This window comes from Sinocyclocheilus grahami, unplaced genomic scaffold, assembly GCF_001515645.1.
Source record: "Sinocyclocheilus grahami isolate Dianchi unplaced genomic scaffold, SAMN03320097.WGS_v1.1 scaffold410.1, whole genome shotgun sequence".
In the NCBI taxonomy this organism is placed as follows: domain Eukaryota; kingdom Metazoa; phylum Chordata; class Actinopteri; order Cypriniformes; family Cyprinidae; genus Sinocyclocheilus; species Sinocyclocheilus grahami.
In genome coordinates, this window is record NW_015505589.1 from 632,712 (window position 1) to 650,988 (window position 18,277).

General features: G+C 34.7%; 2 protein-coding genes across 3 annotated transcripts in view; one reads left to right on the plus strand and one right to left on the minus strand.

Moving 5' to 3' along the window:
• Positions 1–256: 256 nt before the first annotated feature.
• Positions 257–7,042, plus strand: LOC107550956 (uncharacterized). The gene is made up of 7 exons (XM_016232410.1): positions 257–488; positions 1,766–1,828; positions 2,104–2,244; positions 2,367–2,413; positions 2,625–2,692; positions 4,790–4,907; positions 5,933–7,042. The coding sequence occupies exons 1-7, from the start codon at positions 404–406 to the stop codon at positions 6,620–6,622; spliced, it is 1,212 nt and encodes a 403-aa protein (XP_016087896.1). The 5' UTR covers positions 257–403; the 3' UTR covers positions 6,623–7,042.
• A 6,219-nt stretch (positions 7,043–13,261) lies between these two features.
• The window catches only part of slc7a4 (solute carrier family 7 member 4), a 7,927-nt gene continuing 2,911 nt past the window's right edge, over positions 13,262–18,277 (minus strand). The window contains exons 3-6 of one of the 2 annotated variants that reach the window (XM_016232413.1): positions 15,978–16,723; positions 15,192–15,300; positions 14,331–14,542; positions 13,262–13,294 (exon numbers count right to left, since the gene is read on the minus strand). In XM_016232413.1, coding sequence (XP_016087899.1) covers positions 14,346–14,542; positions 15,192–15,300; positions 15,978–16,723 — 1,052 coding nt within the window. In that variant the 3' untranslated portion in view covers positions 13,262–13,294; positions 14,331–14,345. Of the gene's footprint in view, positions 13,295–14,156; positions 14,543–15,191; positions 15,301–15,977; positions 16,724–18,277 lie in introns of those variants that run through there. The other variant, XM_016232412.1, reaches the window with a different exon arrangement.

Genomic DNA, 18,277 nt, shown 5'->3' on the forward strand with positions numbered 1-18,277 from the left:
TTTTTTATTTTAAAAACAAACAAGCAAGCCCTGTCCAGATTTTAAAGTAAAGCAAAAGTAACGTAACGCATTACTTTCCATAAAAAGTAACTAAGTACCGTAATTCGTTACTTTTTTATGGAGTAACGCAATATTGTAATGCATTACTTTTAAAAGTAACTTTCCCCAGCACTGCTTACCTGTATGTATTTTTTTATTAACATATGTAAAGACGTATGTTACATCACGGACTTGTGCTGTTCGTGATGATCACAGGACTGGATAAACACATTATGCTATCTAAATAATCACATTTCTGCACTATACGAAGTATCCAATTACTTCCTTGTTTCTGTAACCGGCTATTTTTGCAGCTCCTCTCTCATAAAGTCTGCACCTGTCGTTTAGGATCTGAATTCAATCCATGAAGCGTAAAATGAAGAGAACGGCTGGATCTAAAAACAAACGAAAATCAGAAACAGGAAAATGTTTGTATAAAAAGTCCAAAGGTAAGTTAAACGAAGGTAATACCTATTTAAGGTAATGGTCACCTCACAAAGACTGTGAGCCCATTATTGGTATTTTTTACAATGCCACCATCTCACATCAACTGATTTTTGATTGTCTCGATTAGTTGTCTGTGCATTGCACTGATGTTCCTGAAGCAAAGGAATACACAGCTATACACTACTGGTATTGTTATTTCGTATTGGTATTTTTCTAGATGCAGACTAAGGCAAGGCAAGGTATGGTTTCATTTACTGTACATTTATCCAGTCGTTTCAAAAGGAATCTATGTGATCTGTACGGTGGCCGAGAGAGCTCAACGCGCTGCAAAACAAAAAACACATGCAAATAGAAAACATATTCATCAATTTGACAACACGCGCTGCAAATGCTCACAATACAAACAAATAAAGCAAAGCGCTGCAAATAGAGGCACAGACTACATCGAAGATATTTAAGGGAACTGCAAAGTGACGAACATGGCTGGGACAGGAGATGTTTGTTTATTTTAACATCCTGATCATACTTTTCTTAGCTTTTTTCTTGCTTTCTTTTTTTGTGGACATAAATAAGCTGACGAAATATACAGTTACTGTAAATGTGAAATGTTATATAAGCTGGCTAACTTACTTTTACAACTTACCTAACAAAAATTAACCATAGCCTGTGGTTTTACTATCAAAATTAATTAATAAATAAATAAATACATTTATTATATAAAAAATGAAAACAAAAAATGGTTACTGTAATCATGCACAAATTAACCATGGATCTACTACACTAACCATAGTTTAACCATGGTATTTGTACAACTGTGGTTATACAAATGGTAATCAATACGCCAAAAAAAATTTAAACATGGTTCATTTTCGTTTTGTTGTGGTCTGTGCTACTTGCGCGTTACTGTATTTGCTTGTGTTGTGAGCATTTGCAGCGTGTTTCTGTATTTGCTTGTGTTGCGAGTATTTCATCAGTATTTTAAACTGATGAAGATGCTTTCTTATTTAGGACGCTGGTGCTTTTTCTATTTGCATGTGTTTTGTGAAGTTGCAGCGCTTTGAGCGCTCTCGGCCACCGTAGATGGTAGATCTGTAATTTTGAATGCAGATTTGCAGAGTTGACCATCAGAAAACTGTTTGCTTTGAAAGTGACTATTTTTTGACTTATTTAATCTTTTTTCCCAAACCTTTTGTGACCACAAGCAATTTCTCATTTGTTTATTTGTGTCAAGCTGTTTAAAATGTCTCCATCCTCTCTTTGTTTCTTCACATCTTTCCAGTTGAAAAAGACCCCGAATCAGAAAACATACATCCTTGTTCAACTCTTTTGCAAAATAAACCTGGTAAGAAAGCATGTAAAACTGTGAGCTGAATAGGTGTCATTTGGGAAGTTCGAGTTTATTGTCAGTTGATGACATTTTGTCTATTGTGGGTATTTCACCTGGCTTATAGAGAATTAATTTAACTTAAAACATGATCATTAGTCAACTCTATTTTTTTACAATATTATCAAGTCAACAATCAGTTTTTGTTGCACAGGTAAACTGTAAATTTCCCCAATATCACCGATTGTGCTGTACTGTGGTAATTTCTGTTATTTGTTTCTAATTTCTCTCAGTAAGGGACCATGTAAGGACAATTTTAGCTCATACTCCTTCACATTTGAATGTCACTGCTTCAGCGGATCAAGGAAGTCCAGTCAGTGCTCCAACAATTAGCCAGACAAGTGTGAAGGGAAACCTAAATATAAATCAAAATTGTAAGTTAAAGAAGTGTCATTCCAAAGTTTTTTTTTAACAGCTGTGATATGTAAAATGTGTAAAATAAAATGTGCTGAATAATCTCTTTTCATCTAGTGAAAATAATGTTATGCCTCTTTAGTTACAGTTTTCTTGCAGAATCCCTCTGATGGTTATCCTTTGCCTGAGGTAAGTGTGAGAAAGATGGTCTGAAAGATTTTTATTGTTAATGATAATATATATTTGAAAGATTGCCTCAATTAATATCAGGGTATCTGGAACTGTTTCTGCACTGTAAGAATAACACATTCATTCTAACTGTGTAGTTCTCCATTAAATTGAATTTGAAAATATTAGTGCCATAAATATAACTCCCTTTATTGCTTTCTTTCTGCATTAGAATCACTCAGATGTAAAACCGGGGACATGTGACAACTATCAAATTCTGCCTTCACACAACACTGAACAGTATGTAGCCTAACTTGTTTGTTTAAACCTACATGTAACTACATGTTTTGTTAAAAGAATAGGTGTTTTACTGATACTAGTATTTGGCTTTTTTAATGTGGATTTTGTGCCAAATGTTAGGGACTCGGAGTGGAAGTTTGAGAGAGGCGGGGCATAGAGAACCTACAATAATGTACAGTATTTGAAAAATAATGTGTTTTTTGAACATTAAAGCATGTCAGCATATTCTGTTACACCAAATAATGATCTTTAAAAAAATCATATGACCCCTTTAAATAAATATATGCGATGCAGGTTTAATATATGCGCTTTAATTATTTGTAGATTGCCTACGTGCATCTCAGAGCGACTCCGTTCACAGTAAGAGGCTGTTTACACCTGGTCACTTAATGCGTTTTGTCTGATCGGATAGCTATCCGATCGTGAAAAGGCCAGGTGTAAATGCCCTCCGAAACGCATGCGAGACGGATATAAATCCGATCGCTCAAACCACTTCAGGAGGTGGTCTGGGCCGCATTCCAGACTAAACTGGACAAGTGTAAATGCATCTGGTTGTTGAAACCACATATGTAAATTTTACTCCTCCCAAAATGTTCAAATAATAAACGTGTGAGAGCATGTTATAGACTATATGACATTATAGTCAGATATGACTGCGCTAATGCAACACGCATCGCAGTGTGAGAGTAGCTGAGTATCAATATGTTGAAATATTATAAGGGTGCAAAAATAAATCAATAATGTTTATTAGAATTTAAACAACAATTTTATTGGTTTTTTTGTGAAAATAGTTCATAAACAGAGTTGACCCTCTAAGTAACAGAATTGTAAAATAACAGAATTGACAGAATTGTCCGATGGACTGCCAATTCTGTTACTGCATTGTCAGCATTGTTACTCTACCTTGGTAACAGAGTTTGACGGTAACAGAATTGACAATTTTCTTTATTTTTTGCCAAAAACTCCACTTGCTAGCATAAATGCTAAGAGCACATGGCACTAATGAAATCATGATTAAAAGACTTTTAAATAACACCAAGTGTGATCAATGAAAAAATCTGTTTTCCTTTTGGTATTGTGGTAACAGATTTGACACTTTAGAATTCTTGGTATAATAACTTTTTAGATTAAAATATTTTCTTAGAGAGGGCACAGACTTTTCAGTGCTTCAGATCCTATCAGTGAGGGAAAGTGACATTATTTCCTCTATCTTACATAGTTGTGGGAAATAATTCCACTAATTTAAAGGCAAAGTATGGTACGGTAACAGAGTTGACGCAAGATTTACGGACACACATTTTTATGTTGTAGAATTAGGAAAATGACTCTTTAGGGCTTTTATAAATAAAAATGAATGAAATATTACAAAAATAAAAGTACAATAAAATATTGAGTACACAATGATACATGGGAAAAAATGCACTAATTCGGACAACAAGAAATCATGATTTTCAGCTATTTAAGACACTTTTTGCAAAAAATATTAAATTGTTATGGACCATAACATCTTGTAATTCATAACAATGAGGAACACAGTATTAAAATAATTACAAATATAACCATTTGAAAAAAGCAGGAAAAAAACAAATGACTTCGGACACCAAATGTACCTGCAATTATACAAACCCGATTCCAAAAAAGTTGGGACACTGTACAACTCTTATGCCAAATTCTGACCCTACCATCAGAATGTTGCAGCAGAAATTGAGACACATCAGACTAGGTGACCTTTTTCGAATATTCTATTGTCCAATTTTGGTGTGCCTGTGTGAATTGTAGCCTCAGTTTCCTGTTGTTACCTGAGAGCATTGAGACCCGGTGTGGCCTTCTGCTGCTTCAAGGTCCTCTAGCTGATATTAGATATTTGCGTTGATGAGCAGTTGAACAGGTGTTCCTAATAAAGTGGCCAGTGAGTGTATTATTTACATACAGTCCCCAATATAAGTAAAATTATTGTAATCAGATCCAGATACAAGTGCCATAGTTTGCCATAGTTTGTGGAGTCAGTATTTTTAAATTACAGTAATAATGAGTATGCCCTCTATTTGTTTTTGCTTTAAATAATGTATTCAATGTGAAGCCAACTTCTTCTTGTAGAGTCCCTCAAAAATGTGAAAGCTCTCATCGTCGGAGACACTTGTCCTTCAAAAGTTGTGTGGAGCAACATACATTAACTCTTGCAGAGGTGAAAAAGGACACAAATCACTTAAGAGAGGTCAGTAAATAAAGCACCATATTTTGGTTTGGTATAATTTGGTTTGTTACATACTGGTCAAAAGTGCGAAATATTACGATTTTTAATGTTGTTGAAAGATGCTTATCAAGGCTGCATTTATTTGATGAAAAATTCCATAAAACAGCACTATTGTGAAATATTATTTCAAGTTAAAATGACAAATTAAATTTTCTCCTGTAATGCAAAGCTGTATTTTCAGCATCATTACTCCAGTCTTCAGTGTCACATGATCCTTCAGAAATCTTTCTAATATGCTGATTTGCTGCTCAAGAAACATTTATTTTTATCAATGATGAAAACACTTTTTTTTCTGCATGCTTAACATTTTTGTGGAAGCCATGATACACTACAAGTGATTAAAATCAAATAAAAAAATAAATAAGTAAAAAGGGAAAAGAAATTCGGCAAGGATGGATTAAATTGATCAAAAGTGACAGTAAAGACATTTATAATTTTACAAAATATTTCATATAAATGCTTTTCTTTTTAATTATTTTTCTATTTATCAAAGAATCCTGCAAAAGTTATCATAATTTCCACAAATATTAAGCAACTGTTTTCAACACTGATAATAATAGGAACCATAATTAATAGTTGAGTACTAATAATAAATTAGCACCAAATCAGCATATAAGAATGCTTTTTGAAGGATCACGTGACACTGAAGACTGGAGTAATGGCTACTGAAAATTCAACACTGCATCACAGAATTACATTTCAATATATATATATATATATATATATATATATATATATATATATATATATATATATATAAAAAAAATATATATATATATATATATATATATATATATATATATATATATATATATATAAGAAAAAAATGTATTGTAATAATATTTCACAATTATACTGTAATCAAATAAATGCAGCCTTGATGAGCATACATTACTTAAGTTTTTTTTTTTTTTAATGTTTTTTAAGTATTCAAAACCAGTCATTTTTATCTTTTCTTTGAAGGCTAAATAATGTCTTTTTTTCAGGTTACTGTTACCGGAAAGATTTTAGACGTTCAGCCTGCAATCAGCATTCTGCAGAATGAAGAAGGGATACATTATTCTCATTTTATTCTGTATGATACCACTGCAAAAGTTCACTTGAGTTTAGCAGAGAAATTTATTGTAACTGTCAATCAGTGGTATATATTTAAAAGTCTTTCCATCTGTGACTTTGGCAAGGGAAATGTGCTTTGTTCAACCGAACTCACAACACTGGAGTCATTTACTCCTTTAGCAGACAATCTACAGGAGTCTGAAGAGACCGTCATCTCAGGGAAGGTCACAGAGGCATTATTGACCTTTGAATATATTTGTTCATGCGGTGCCATGCTCTCTTTCTCAAATGCCAAGTTGTTCCGTATTAAATGCAACAAGTGCAGAAAAAGCTGCAGGTGTGAAAATGTTCAAAACAGAGCCAAGGCCAATGTAACCATCAAACAGCCCAATGGAACAGACCAGAGAGTGGTGTTAAATGATGCACTGCTGCACTCCATTTTTAACTTTAAGAGAGAGGGATACTGTGACAGTCAGCAGCTAGAGGACCATCTGCTGAGAGCTGAGAGAATGACTGTTGTCTGTGTGGATGATGAGCCTCAGCGTGTGCAAATAGAAGCAGTGGAAAAAGCTAAGGATGTGGCAAAAAAATCATTTTTTTCTAGATGCTGTGTCATTTGAAGCCTTTTTCCTTAAAGGGTTAGTTTGTTCCAAACCCATTAGAAATGAGTTTATCTTTGGAACACAAATGAAGATATTTTAATGACACCCGAGGGATTTCTGTCTATCAATTTAAAGACTATTCACCCACAACTCTGATGCTCTGAATGTTAATAAAAAAGAACAACTAATAAAACCATATGAATTAAGCAGTTTAATCCAAGTCTTCTGAAGAGACATGATCACTTTATATGATGAACAGCTTTAATTTTGGCTTTTATTCACATGATAATTGATCAGCAATCAAACAGAAGTTCATGCCTGCTTGTCGTGCCAGAATTAACCTCATTGGTTCTTGTTAAAGGGCAAATTATTATTTTTTCCCTTGATATTGTAATATTGATCATTAATGTAATTGCATTCATTGCATAAAAGGCCATTGAATTCCTACGCTCAACAGAAATGTGTAACATGAAATGTCATTGTAAAGCTCAATGCTGCAAAAAAACAATGTGTAAAAAGAAGTCTTTTGTAATGCTAATCATGTAATGCTGCAAATTGACGCTTCATTTTTCACTTTAATTGTGAAAGCCATAATAGATTTAGTTTAATTATGCGTGGGGGATTTTACTCCCTTGTGTTGAATTTGTGGCACATTTGTGTTCATTTTGATGGTATTTTTGCCCTAAGCCCTTGTTAATTTCCAACCCTGGATGGTATTTGCTTTTGTCGATCCCATCCATTTGCATTATTCCAATTTACTTTTAGTGCTGTCAGTCGTTTAAAAAAATTAACAAATTAATCGCTATTTTTTTCTGTACTTTATTAGTGATTAATCACATTAATATGATATATTTATATTGTCATAATTTCACATTGAATCTCAAAATGAATATAGAGAGAACATAAATATGGTATATTTTGAATATTTGTGTTTAATAGCATATTTTTTACTATTAATGTTCTATTAATGAATGCCAGTATCATCGATACCAATACTGCTACTGATGTGTCGATTAAATGTATTTTTCCTCCTTGTTTTAGCCATTAAATGAAGCCATTAAACATTACAGTATAATTGAAAGCCATTATTTGTAACATTTCATAGGCTTCGAAAAAGAACAACTTTTAATTTAAGTGAACTTAAAACAATCTTCACATAAACTAAATTATTTATGTATAAACTATGAATTGAATATAGATTAATCTAGATTCAATTTATATCTAACCTATATTCAATTTATAAACTATAAATTGAATATTGATTAATTGTAGTTCTTTCCCTCACTAAAGCCGTTAAGTACACAGTATTGTACCTTTTCCTTTTTGTCCAGTTTTTACATTTTAAAATAATTCCCGAACCAACGCTGCTGAAAAAGTGGGCATGCACTAATGTAAAACGTTTTCATTTCACTTGTTCACAAAAACATGTTCAACACAGAAGATATAGAGTCATTAGAATAATGAATGAATAATTAATTATGCATTTTCTGTAATAAATATTTAATCAATCATCCATCCATCGACTTGGCAAAATGCATACAGTATATTAAAACTCTATAAACATTTCTACAGCTGTTTCTTAAACTATGAATTGAATATAGATTAATCTAGATTCAATTTATATCTAACCTATATTCAATTTATAAACTATAAATTGAATATTGATTAATTGTAGTTCTTTCCCTCACCAAAGCCGTTAAGTACACAGTATTGTACCTTTTCCTTTTTGTCCAGTTTTTACATTTTAAAATAATTCCCGAACCAACGCTGCTGAAAAAGTGGGCATGCACTAATGCAAAACGTTTTCATTTCACTTGTTCACAAAAACATGTTCAACACAGAAGATATAGAGTCATTAGAATAATGAATGAATAATTAATTATGCATTTTCTGTAATAAATATTTAATCAATCATCCATCCATCGACTTGGCAAAATGCATACAGTATATTAAAACTCTATAAACATTTCTACAGCTGTTTCTCATTCATTAATGTTCAGTATTGGTTATTATTTCCTTCACTTTTTTTCTCTACCGTTAAATGTTGTATAAGTTTACTGCATATGCCTGTAGAAATTTAGAAATTTGATTAGACAAACGAGAAAAAAAAAATACAATCTGGGCTCTCAACACCCCAGCTATCATATTATCATTGTAATTTACAAACCCAATTCCAAAAAAGTTGGGACACTGTACAAATTGTGAGTAAAAAAGGAATGGAATAATTTACAAATCTCATAAACTTATATTTTATTCACAATAGAATATAGATAACATATCAAATGTTGAAAGTGAGACATTTTGAAATGTCATGCCAAATATTGGCTCATTTTGGATTTCATGAGAGCTACACATTCCAAAAAAGGTGGGACAGGTAGCAATAAGAGGCCGGAAAAATTAAATGTACATATAAGGAACAGCTGGAAGACCAATTTGCAACTTATTAGGTCAATTGACAACATGATTGGGTATAAAAAGAGCCTCTCAGAGTGGCAGTGTCTCTCAGAAGTCAAGATGGGCAGAGGATCACCAATTCCCCCAATGCTGCGGCGAAAAATAGTGGAGCAATATCAGAAAGGAGTTTCTCAGAGAAAAATTGCAAAGAGTTTGAAGTTATCATCATCTACAGTGCATAATATTTAACCTTGATAGCTTTATTACAGCCCAAGGCTTCAGTCAGTATGTTGGCATGTGGTCACGGTAACCCTCAGGGTCAAATGAAACCTTGTTATCATTGGTCATATCAGTGGTGTATGTTGTAATATCCGCACACACAGAGTTTTCCATTTTCTGTTGTGTTTTCCTGTAAAATAAAATATATAAAAATGTAAACATATTTCAGCTATTTTCCAAAGAAACATTTCTCGTTTTCATTTAGTTTAACTTGAAGTAAAATAACTCAAACGGAAATAGAAGTAATAAAAACTAGTAAGATAAAATTACTACAACTTAAAAATGTAAATGAAAGAAATACAATTATTAATAAAAACTATAATAGTAAAGACATTATACTAAAAAAACACTGGTACAGTACACAATCTATTACACATTAATAGTAAACAATATTGTGGTTATAGGGCTGACAAACCCAGCATGTTAAAGAGAAATTTAATCTGTTTTGTTCTGTGGCACTGATGGGATCCTCGTGTGCAGCGAAGCATGATGGGTGTCGTATTATAGAGTCTAGGTACATCCCGGTTTGTAGCTGCATCTTTCATGTAGCACTTCATCTACAATTAGTGAGAGTAAATGTTAAAAGTCTGTATCTAGACCTAGTTACGCCGAGGTCATCTGGTTCATACTGGTAATTGGGAAAAATTCCCATGTGACTCCTCACAAGTTCTGCTTAATCTAATAATCCATTCCTGACTGATAGGCTCATCTGTCATGCCTGATGTTAATGTATTTATTTTTATTGTTTTTATTGAAAAACTGTTTGCTATTATTTGTCTCTCGTAATTTAATATTAAATAAAATAAAACATTAAATACCACATAAATTCTATAAATAACAATGAAACATATGATGCTTCAAAACGTTTATTCATCACACGATACGATCTCGTAACAGAATGTTACAAAGACACAAAATAGAGGTATATGTTCAGTGACACAACAAAGAGGACGTTTCTTAATAAGCTGTATATTTTGAAAGAGATGACAGTGCAAGTGAGCATGGCAACGCAAACACAACCTGATATACAGAAGCTGTAGAAAGAGGATAGGCCAAAAAAGAGGTGCTTCAAAATTACAAGATCTCAGCTTTATAATCATTTTCATCTTTGATTGAATAACATATTAAATACCACAAAGTTACAAATAAGACTATAGTCTACAGTAGCTGTATGTCAAACTTTGGGAATGCTTCAGTATCTGCATCATTAAGGCCATTGGTTAGGTGTGCTATATTTACAAACACAAATAAGAGTATTTACATCTTAAGTGGATCTTGTGCCTTCATTTACTAGTCTTCATATCTGCATTACACAACGAAGTCTGGCTGCCAGAAAGACGTGAAGTGGATTATACAGCAAACTGGACTAGCAGACAGGCTTAGATACAAAGTCAAGACAGCTGCTAAACGACTGAGGATACAAACCTCAATTGAAAGGGTTTGAACAAACACCAGTGCACTCAAAGAGAGTACTGACATTGTATCTGAAGCAGTGGATGGGTGTGATGTTGTCTTTTATTCTTATCAGCACATCAGTGAAATGAAGACCAGCCATTAGTCTAGTGCAGTGTGTAAGCGAGTATATAGCCTTACATTTATTAACTGTACATACACAAAACAAAAAAAGTGTTTTAGAGTGTTAATCATTTGCAGGAATGTAAATACTCAGCTGTCAAACAACACCATTTTGTGTTTAAATCATTTTTAAGTTTTAAACTTTGCCGTCTATGTACAGTTTTACAAGAAAACAACCAACAATAGAATAAATAAATCATATTAATGAACAATAGCAAAGCTTCACAGAATCCTCAGTACTTCTTACATTAAAATGACAAGATGACACAACATAATTTTTGTCGTCAGATAATAACGATTATAACGAAACAGCAGTGTGATATTTATTGTGCACCATATATATATTTGCACCATATGAAAATGCAGATCAATGTCAGCGGACCACTTCAGATTGGATGCTCATACCAGGTGTAAACAGCCTTAGTTCAGCTTGTTAGATGTAGTTAGTTAGACTGGCTGCAGAGATAGTCATTTAATGAAAGTCTCATAGGTGCTATCTAGTAGTCATTATGTACAGCAGTATGGTTAAGACTCCACACAGCGTTGGGTTCGAAGTGTGAATGAAAAAAAAAAAAGTCAAAATACATAAACAAAAACACATGCTTCCTTACTTAACTATATTTTAAACCACTAAATAAAGTTTAAACTTTTGGTACATCCAGTGAACCTGTAAAGTGCATTTTGACTGAAATCTCACATGCTGAGTGGATGTGATCGATCAAAAAAAAAAATGTTTTGGGATACATTTTCATTCTTTATATCAGAGATTAGATGTTCTTTGTTGTGAGTATGTTTGTAATAGAGTTAGCATGATAAAGCAGAAACAGCAGGACGTAGAATGACATTCATCATGCTTGTGAATGTGTGTAGCGCTATCCGAGTGACAATAATACTCTCCAGCTGCACTGACTCGCTCTACACAGATAATCTGGGTCAATCTGTGAGGGAGGGAATGCTGTAAATCTAGGGGGTGAGGGAGATTACAGGGGCTTGTGAAGGGGAATATCCTATCTTTGCTTTTGTATGGCATATTTGACGATATCTGCTGTCCAAACAGTATCCACTACGTATAAAACGCACTCTTCTGTTGTCCTTGTACTAAAAAAAACGATTTGTTCTGTGCTTTTGTCAATATTCTAGTTGTGTTAAATTGAAGTATAAATTATTATTAGTCATTAACTCACATGTTCCCATCCAAAGCAAATTTAACCTAAATACTAACAGGGACAGTCCACTTGGAGCAACACAAATTGAAGAGCTCAGAAGGGCACAATGGTGATCAGGACGCCAGAAATTCTCAAGACTGTGTATGTGCATTTGTAAGTGTGCCATTATAATTGTGACTATTCTAACAACATAAAATGAGTTGATCTTTAAGGTCAACATAAATTCTAAAGCCTAATTTCTAATACACCTGGAGCTGGGACAATGACAAATACATTTGTGAGTGTTTAAAATACAGAAAATTACATTTTTTTAAATGTCGGATTTAAAATCGATTTCATGTTCTTAGAAATGTACTCTTTTTAAATAGTACAGTATTTTAACGAAGCCACTTCACTGCCTTTTTTTCCTAAGAAATAATAGAATAATTATTTTTTTCTTTTTTAATAATTTCATCCCTTTAATGAGGCTTTTTTCCTCATTCTGATACCAGGACAGTTGTATCACAATGATATTTTTTTAATTTATGCAACATTTCGGTCAATCAACCTTCCTCAGGCTTGCAGGATTGAAAGTTTTTTTTTTCTTTCTTTTTTTAAATTCAGAAAAAAAAACAAAAAAACATGCTCATCGTAACAGATATATTTAAGTCACTATATGTATGAATTGCATTTTCAAATACATTTATAGATCTGGACAAAAACTAAATAAATGTCACTGACCCAGCTGCTAAAATAAACAGCCAATTTCACAGGTAATTCTGAGTAAATGTTCCAGCTCTGTCACGCTACACTGAGCGAGTATGTGAGAGAATGAGGGCGGTTTAGTTTGTGTGATGTGCAGATCTGAGTGTGGGAATAAGGATTAGTGAACACTGGGGTAAAGTGTTTTTAGTGAGGTGTGGCAGTGGACACAAATGAAACATGGTTACTCAGAGGCAGTTCATACTGAGCTTATCGTACAAACAAAAAATCACCATGAATAGTTAACATTATTAAAGCAGCACTATGTAACTTTTTCTGTGTTCACAATTTGCAAAATATATATAATGAGCAAGTACATCATGAATTCATCTTCCAAACCGCATTTTTGTCGTATTCCGAATCACTACGGTACACTTATTATAAGTACTTCTATGTGGACTATTGTAGCCTGGTCGGGTCGTCACCGCTGCGGAGGAACACATACCTGCGTGAATCGCCATAGACATAAACTTAGAGGAGTAGCTCCGGTTGGAATGTTCTTCCGCGGGATCTGTGCAGTTCTGTTTATTAACTGCTAGAGTGCCAAAAGTTACTTAGTGCTGCTTTAAAACATGATCTTGGTTTGAGTATATACTGAAAACTAAATAAATATACAGTTATACTGTATTATAAAAATAAATATTTATAAGGTGCAATGACGTAGTGGAAAACAAAACATGTAGAAAGATGGTGGAAACAGAGCCACTGAGGTTAGTGTGTGTTTAAGGAGTGTGTTTGTGACCCAGACTGCAAAAATAATGGGTGTGTAAATATAGTAATGTTTAAGTATATTCACATGATATACTGATGGTTCCTGCCTGCTGTTAAATTTAAATTATGGCCATCAAAGTATATGCGTGTGTGTGTTTGTATACGTAAGAAAGAAAATAAATGGCCGTAGTTGATTAATGGTTGCTTAAATACAATACAATGTCTTTAAATAAATATGTTGGGGTCAGTACAGGTTAAGACCAATTAACAGCATTTGTGGCATAATGTTGATTACCACAAAAATGACTATCCACTTAATTATTTTCTTTAAAAAATGCCAAAAATCTGGATTACAGTGAGACGGTTTCAAAGTAAGTGATTTGGGCCAATTGGTAAACATTAAAATACTCACCGTTTCAACATTATAGTCACAAGATGTAAAAAATAAAGCTTTTCTTTGTAAAGGTATATACAATTTTACAACTTTGTTGCAATGACATTGCAATGTTGTAAACCCTTAATGCTTAAAATGACTGTAAAAATGATTTAAACAGCTTTACAGCTCAAATACTACAGTTTTAGCAGAAGAATTGCTTTATAAAATAATAAGGAACACATTTCTGCTTCAAAATTGGTTCTATTTACCTCTATTGCCTATTGTTTTTTTAAAGGAAATGGGGGAAGTCCAAATAATTTTTTGTGGTAACCAACATTATTTGACAAAAGTTACTGAACCTGGAATTTACCTTCAAACCATCGTTTTGATGAACAGCTTATCTTGACATGTTGTCAGTAAACTGAAGAGAAGGAAAATCGTGAGTAATAGAACAGGCAGGCATGCAGGTGTACTGTAAACACACCTCAGCATGATCAGATCATCTGCTGGCAGGTGGATTGTCGTGGGTTGGTGAGTGTGTGCTGAGAGTGTGTCCTTCAGGCTGGACGTTCTGGACGGTCTCCACCAGGCTGCCGCTGGGAAGGACCACGTAACGCGCTGCCACTTCCTGCCCCTGCTGCTCCCGCAAACCCTCCTTACTGTGCCAGATACCATAGCCGAAATACACCAGAAGACCTGTGACACAGCAGCGGGACAAATTTGATTATGTGAGTAGGCTGGTTTAACTGTTTAAATGGTTTGTAGCAGTGCTGACAGGAACTGAAGATAATCATGTTTGGGCTTATCTTCTTTTCTCACAGATGAGTGCATAGCCAATTAATGTTCAGCCACTACAGACAAAAGCTGGACTCTCTTTAAGAGCTTGCACATGCAGAAGCAGTCACCATTTAGCTATTAACTTTGACCAAAAAACTAGCAAAACAAATCTAAACCTTCAATCTATAGCCATATTTTCAACTCGTTTACCCATTAAAATAAAATGGTGTTTTTATTTATCTGTCAATGCAACAGTATGTACATTTTATAGTCCGAACCTTCTTTTTGACAGTTGGGGGTGGCCAAAATCTTTGGTAGGAAAATAAGGAAGGAAAATAGCAGCTTGAACATTCTGCTTAAGGTATCTTCCAGTGTTTCAGAAAACAAAAGAAAGTCAAATGGGTTTGGAACAACATGAGGACGAGTAAATGATGACAGAAATTTGATTAACTCTCTCTTTATGACAGCTATATTCACAGACAGCTCATTGTCTTTAATGAGATTAATTGATATTTATGTAATTCACAATATTGTGGTAGAATAGAGGTGAAGAGCAATGAACTGGTACCTGCTGCAACCCATATGGCGAAACGGATCCAGGTAATTGGACTTAACTTCAACATGAGAAATACATTCAGAAGGATGCTGAAGCCAGGAACAAATGGCACCAGAGGGACCTGAATGATAAAACACATATTACTGATCAACAGTCTAAATCATTACTGTAAATCTTTGTTGTTGTTTTTTCTGAAAAGTTTTGTTTCAATAAACTGGTTAGAGAAAAATATGTTATTTTACTTCATCACACATACCTCATGTATGACATATTGCTGTTTATTGCAGTTTTTTTTATTAGGATTTGTACTGAAACCTCATGTTGAAACTCCAGTTCAGTTTGTGGTACGCCCATAAAAATCATAAAATTCATAGAACATAAATATAATTTGCTTCAAATGTTCTTACAATAAGCTCACTAGCACTATATTCAATGAGTATGTGAGTTGTTAACCCAGATCACTCTAAGAAAGACAGCAACAAGTCAGTAAACTGTTGATTCAAGAACTGTTCGGACCAACTCAAGTCCTATTCCTAAACAAATTGTTCACAAAATGTTTTTTGAACCGATTCAGATGATTTATTGATCTGACTCAAAAGAACAAATCGTACATCGCTGACATATTCAATAACAGGCAATGATAATATTTTAAGATGCACACATGCAAAGAATTTAACACTTAACTATGTTTAAGGAAATAAATTAATTCATGCTCACTCACTTTTACACTGTATGATAGCAATGGTTTTGTATAGCCAGTTGTCTATTCAGCCCTATTTTTGTGGTATTTTAACTCACCTGAAAAGTCTTGTGATTGGGCTGCTGTTCATGGACCCAGATGAGAGCCAGACTGAGCAGGAAGACTAGACTGAAGATGACCAGCAGCAGGGTGAAGCTCCACACAGGCAGATTCAGCTGGTTATTCCCGAACACCAGCACAGCACAAAGAGAGAGTCCACTGACCATCAGAGCGAGCACAGAGAACGCCACCACCTCGCCTGGCTCACAGTGCCCCAGTATTTGGCCCAGATACGGCTCCCAGCAAGCCTTCAGTGTGCCTGGAGCCCGTCTCTCCTTCACCGACTTCTGCCGCTCCACCAGCTGAAGTTTATCAGAGAAGGACTCATACTCCTTCAGCTCTCCGCTGTCCTGCGCAAAGGTCTGGGTCTCATTCGTCACCGCAGATGGATCCACCTGCTGTCCTGACTGGTTCATTGAAGGTGTGAATGAAGCGTCTGTCTTGATTCCACCTCCTCCTGAGCTCCCACTGCTTTTATCTGGCTGGAAGCGGAGCACTATGATGCTGGCCGCTACAAAAGTGTAAGCAAGCAGAGTGCCAATAGAGAGGAACTGGACCAGGGCTTCCAGATCAAAGATGAGGGCAAGGATTGCCATAAGGCTGCCAAAAACTAGAATTGCGATCACCGGGACTTTGGTTACAGGGTTTACACGGGAAAAGACAGAGAAGAAGAGGCCATCCTCCGCCATGGCATACACGATCCGTGGGAGAGAGAAGAGGTTGCTGAGCAACACAGTGTTCATGGCTAGATGAAAGAGATTAGACAGTTTTAATTAGTCAGGAAACAGTATAAACCACATAGTGCATCCATTGTCTTCATTATTAAAATCTAACAACAATACAACTTGATCATCACTATCAACATAACAGTTATAGAGAGTGCTATGAAGTTCAGTCATGTCTTCCAAAAAAAAAAATAACACCTTTAAAAAGAATAAAACGTTAAAACATCTTTTATATGGCAATGTGACAATATAAACGTCAAAGCTGAATTTTCAGCATCATTACTTCAGTCTTCAGTGTCACATGATCCTTCAGAATTTATTCTAATACGCTGATTTGCTGCTCAAGAAACATTTCTTCTAATTATCAATGTTGAAAACAGTTGTGCTGAATCTGATTAATATTTTTAAGGAAACGGTGATACTTTTTTCAGGATTCTTTGATGAATAGAACGTTTAAACGAACAGCATTTATTTGAAATAAAAATCTTTTAGAACATTATAAATATCTTTACTGCCATTTTTGATTAATATAATGCATTCTTGCTGAATAATTTTTTTTTTCAAACAAATTTGTCTATGTATGTATATTCCCTGTGAAAACTGGATTCTTAACCTCTGACCCACTTTCTGTAGGCTCTGAATTTGTGCATTTTGAATATTAGAATATTGAATTTGGTGTTCCAAATTTGTTCTTCATCTTGAAACTTGATGTATTTAAAAAAAAAATACATCAAGTTTTTTTTTAGTTTATTGTCTAAGAATTTAGAACATAATAAATCCAAGTGGATTTTTAATGACCACAGAGAGTCAGGACCAAGGTTTAACAGCTCATCCAAAGGTGCTTGTTGACAGTATAGTGTCCCAGTCACTATACTGGGGCATTAGGACCCACACAGACCACAGGGTGAGGAACCGTGTACTGGCATTGTCATGGCATTGTGTTATGATTGAAAGTTACTTTCTTCTGCTATATTGAGCACAAACAAAATTTGGTATCTCCTCATCCTACACCAGTGTGCAGCATCCACCTGGGTGATGCGACGGCAGCCATAGTGTGCCAGAACGCCCACCACACACCAGCTTACTGGTGGAGAGGAGACAGAGTGATGAACCCAATCAGCAGATATGGGGATTGTTAGGAGGCCATGATGGTCAGAGGCCAATGGGCAAATTTGGCCAGGATGCCGAGGTCACACCTCTACTCTTTTCAAAAGACTTGGATTTTTAATGACCACAAAGAGTCAGGGCCTCGGTTTAACGTCTCATCCAAAGGACGCTGCTTGTTGACAGTATAGTGTCCCAGTCACTATACTGGGGCATTAGGACCTACACAGACCACAGTGTGAGCACCCCCTGCTGGCCTCACTAACACCTAAGAGGCAACTGGGTTTTGAGTCGAGTTGCGCCTGTTGCTGCTGGAGAGAATTGGGAGTAATAACAAAAGAAGAAACTGTGGTAAAAGGACAGTTCACCCATAATTGAATATTCTGTCATCATTTACTCACCCCCATGTTTTTCCAAATCTGTTTGAATTTCTTTCTTCTGCTGAACACAAAAGATGATATTTTGAAGAA

Bases quoted from the DNA above. Each gene is read 5' to 3' on its own strand.
- LOC107550956 (XM_016232410.1), top strand. From the start codon at position 404: ATGAAGCGTAAAATGAAGAGAACGGCTGGATCTAAAAACAAACGAAAA. The intron at 489-1,765 runs GTAAGTTAAACG...ACATCTTTCCAG, and splicing joins TTTGTATAAAAAGTCCAAAG to TTGAAAAAGACCCCGAATCA. The intron at 1,829-2,103 runs GTAAGAAAGCAT...AATTTCTCTCAG, and splicing joins TCTTTTGCAAAATAAACCTG to TAAGGGACCATGTAAGGACA.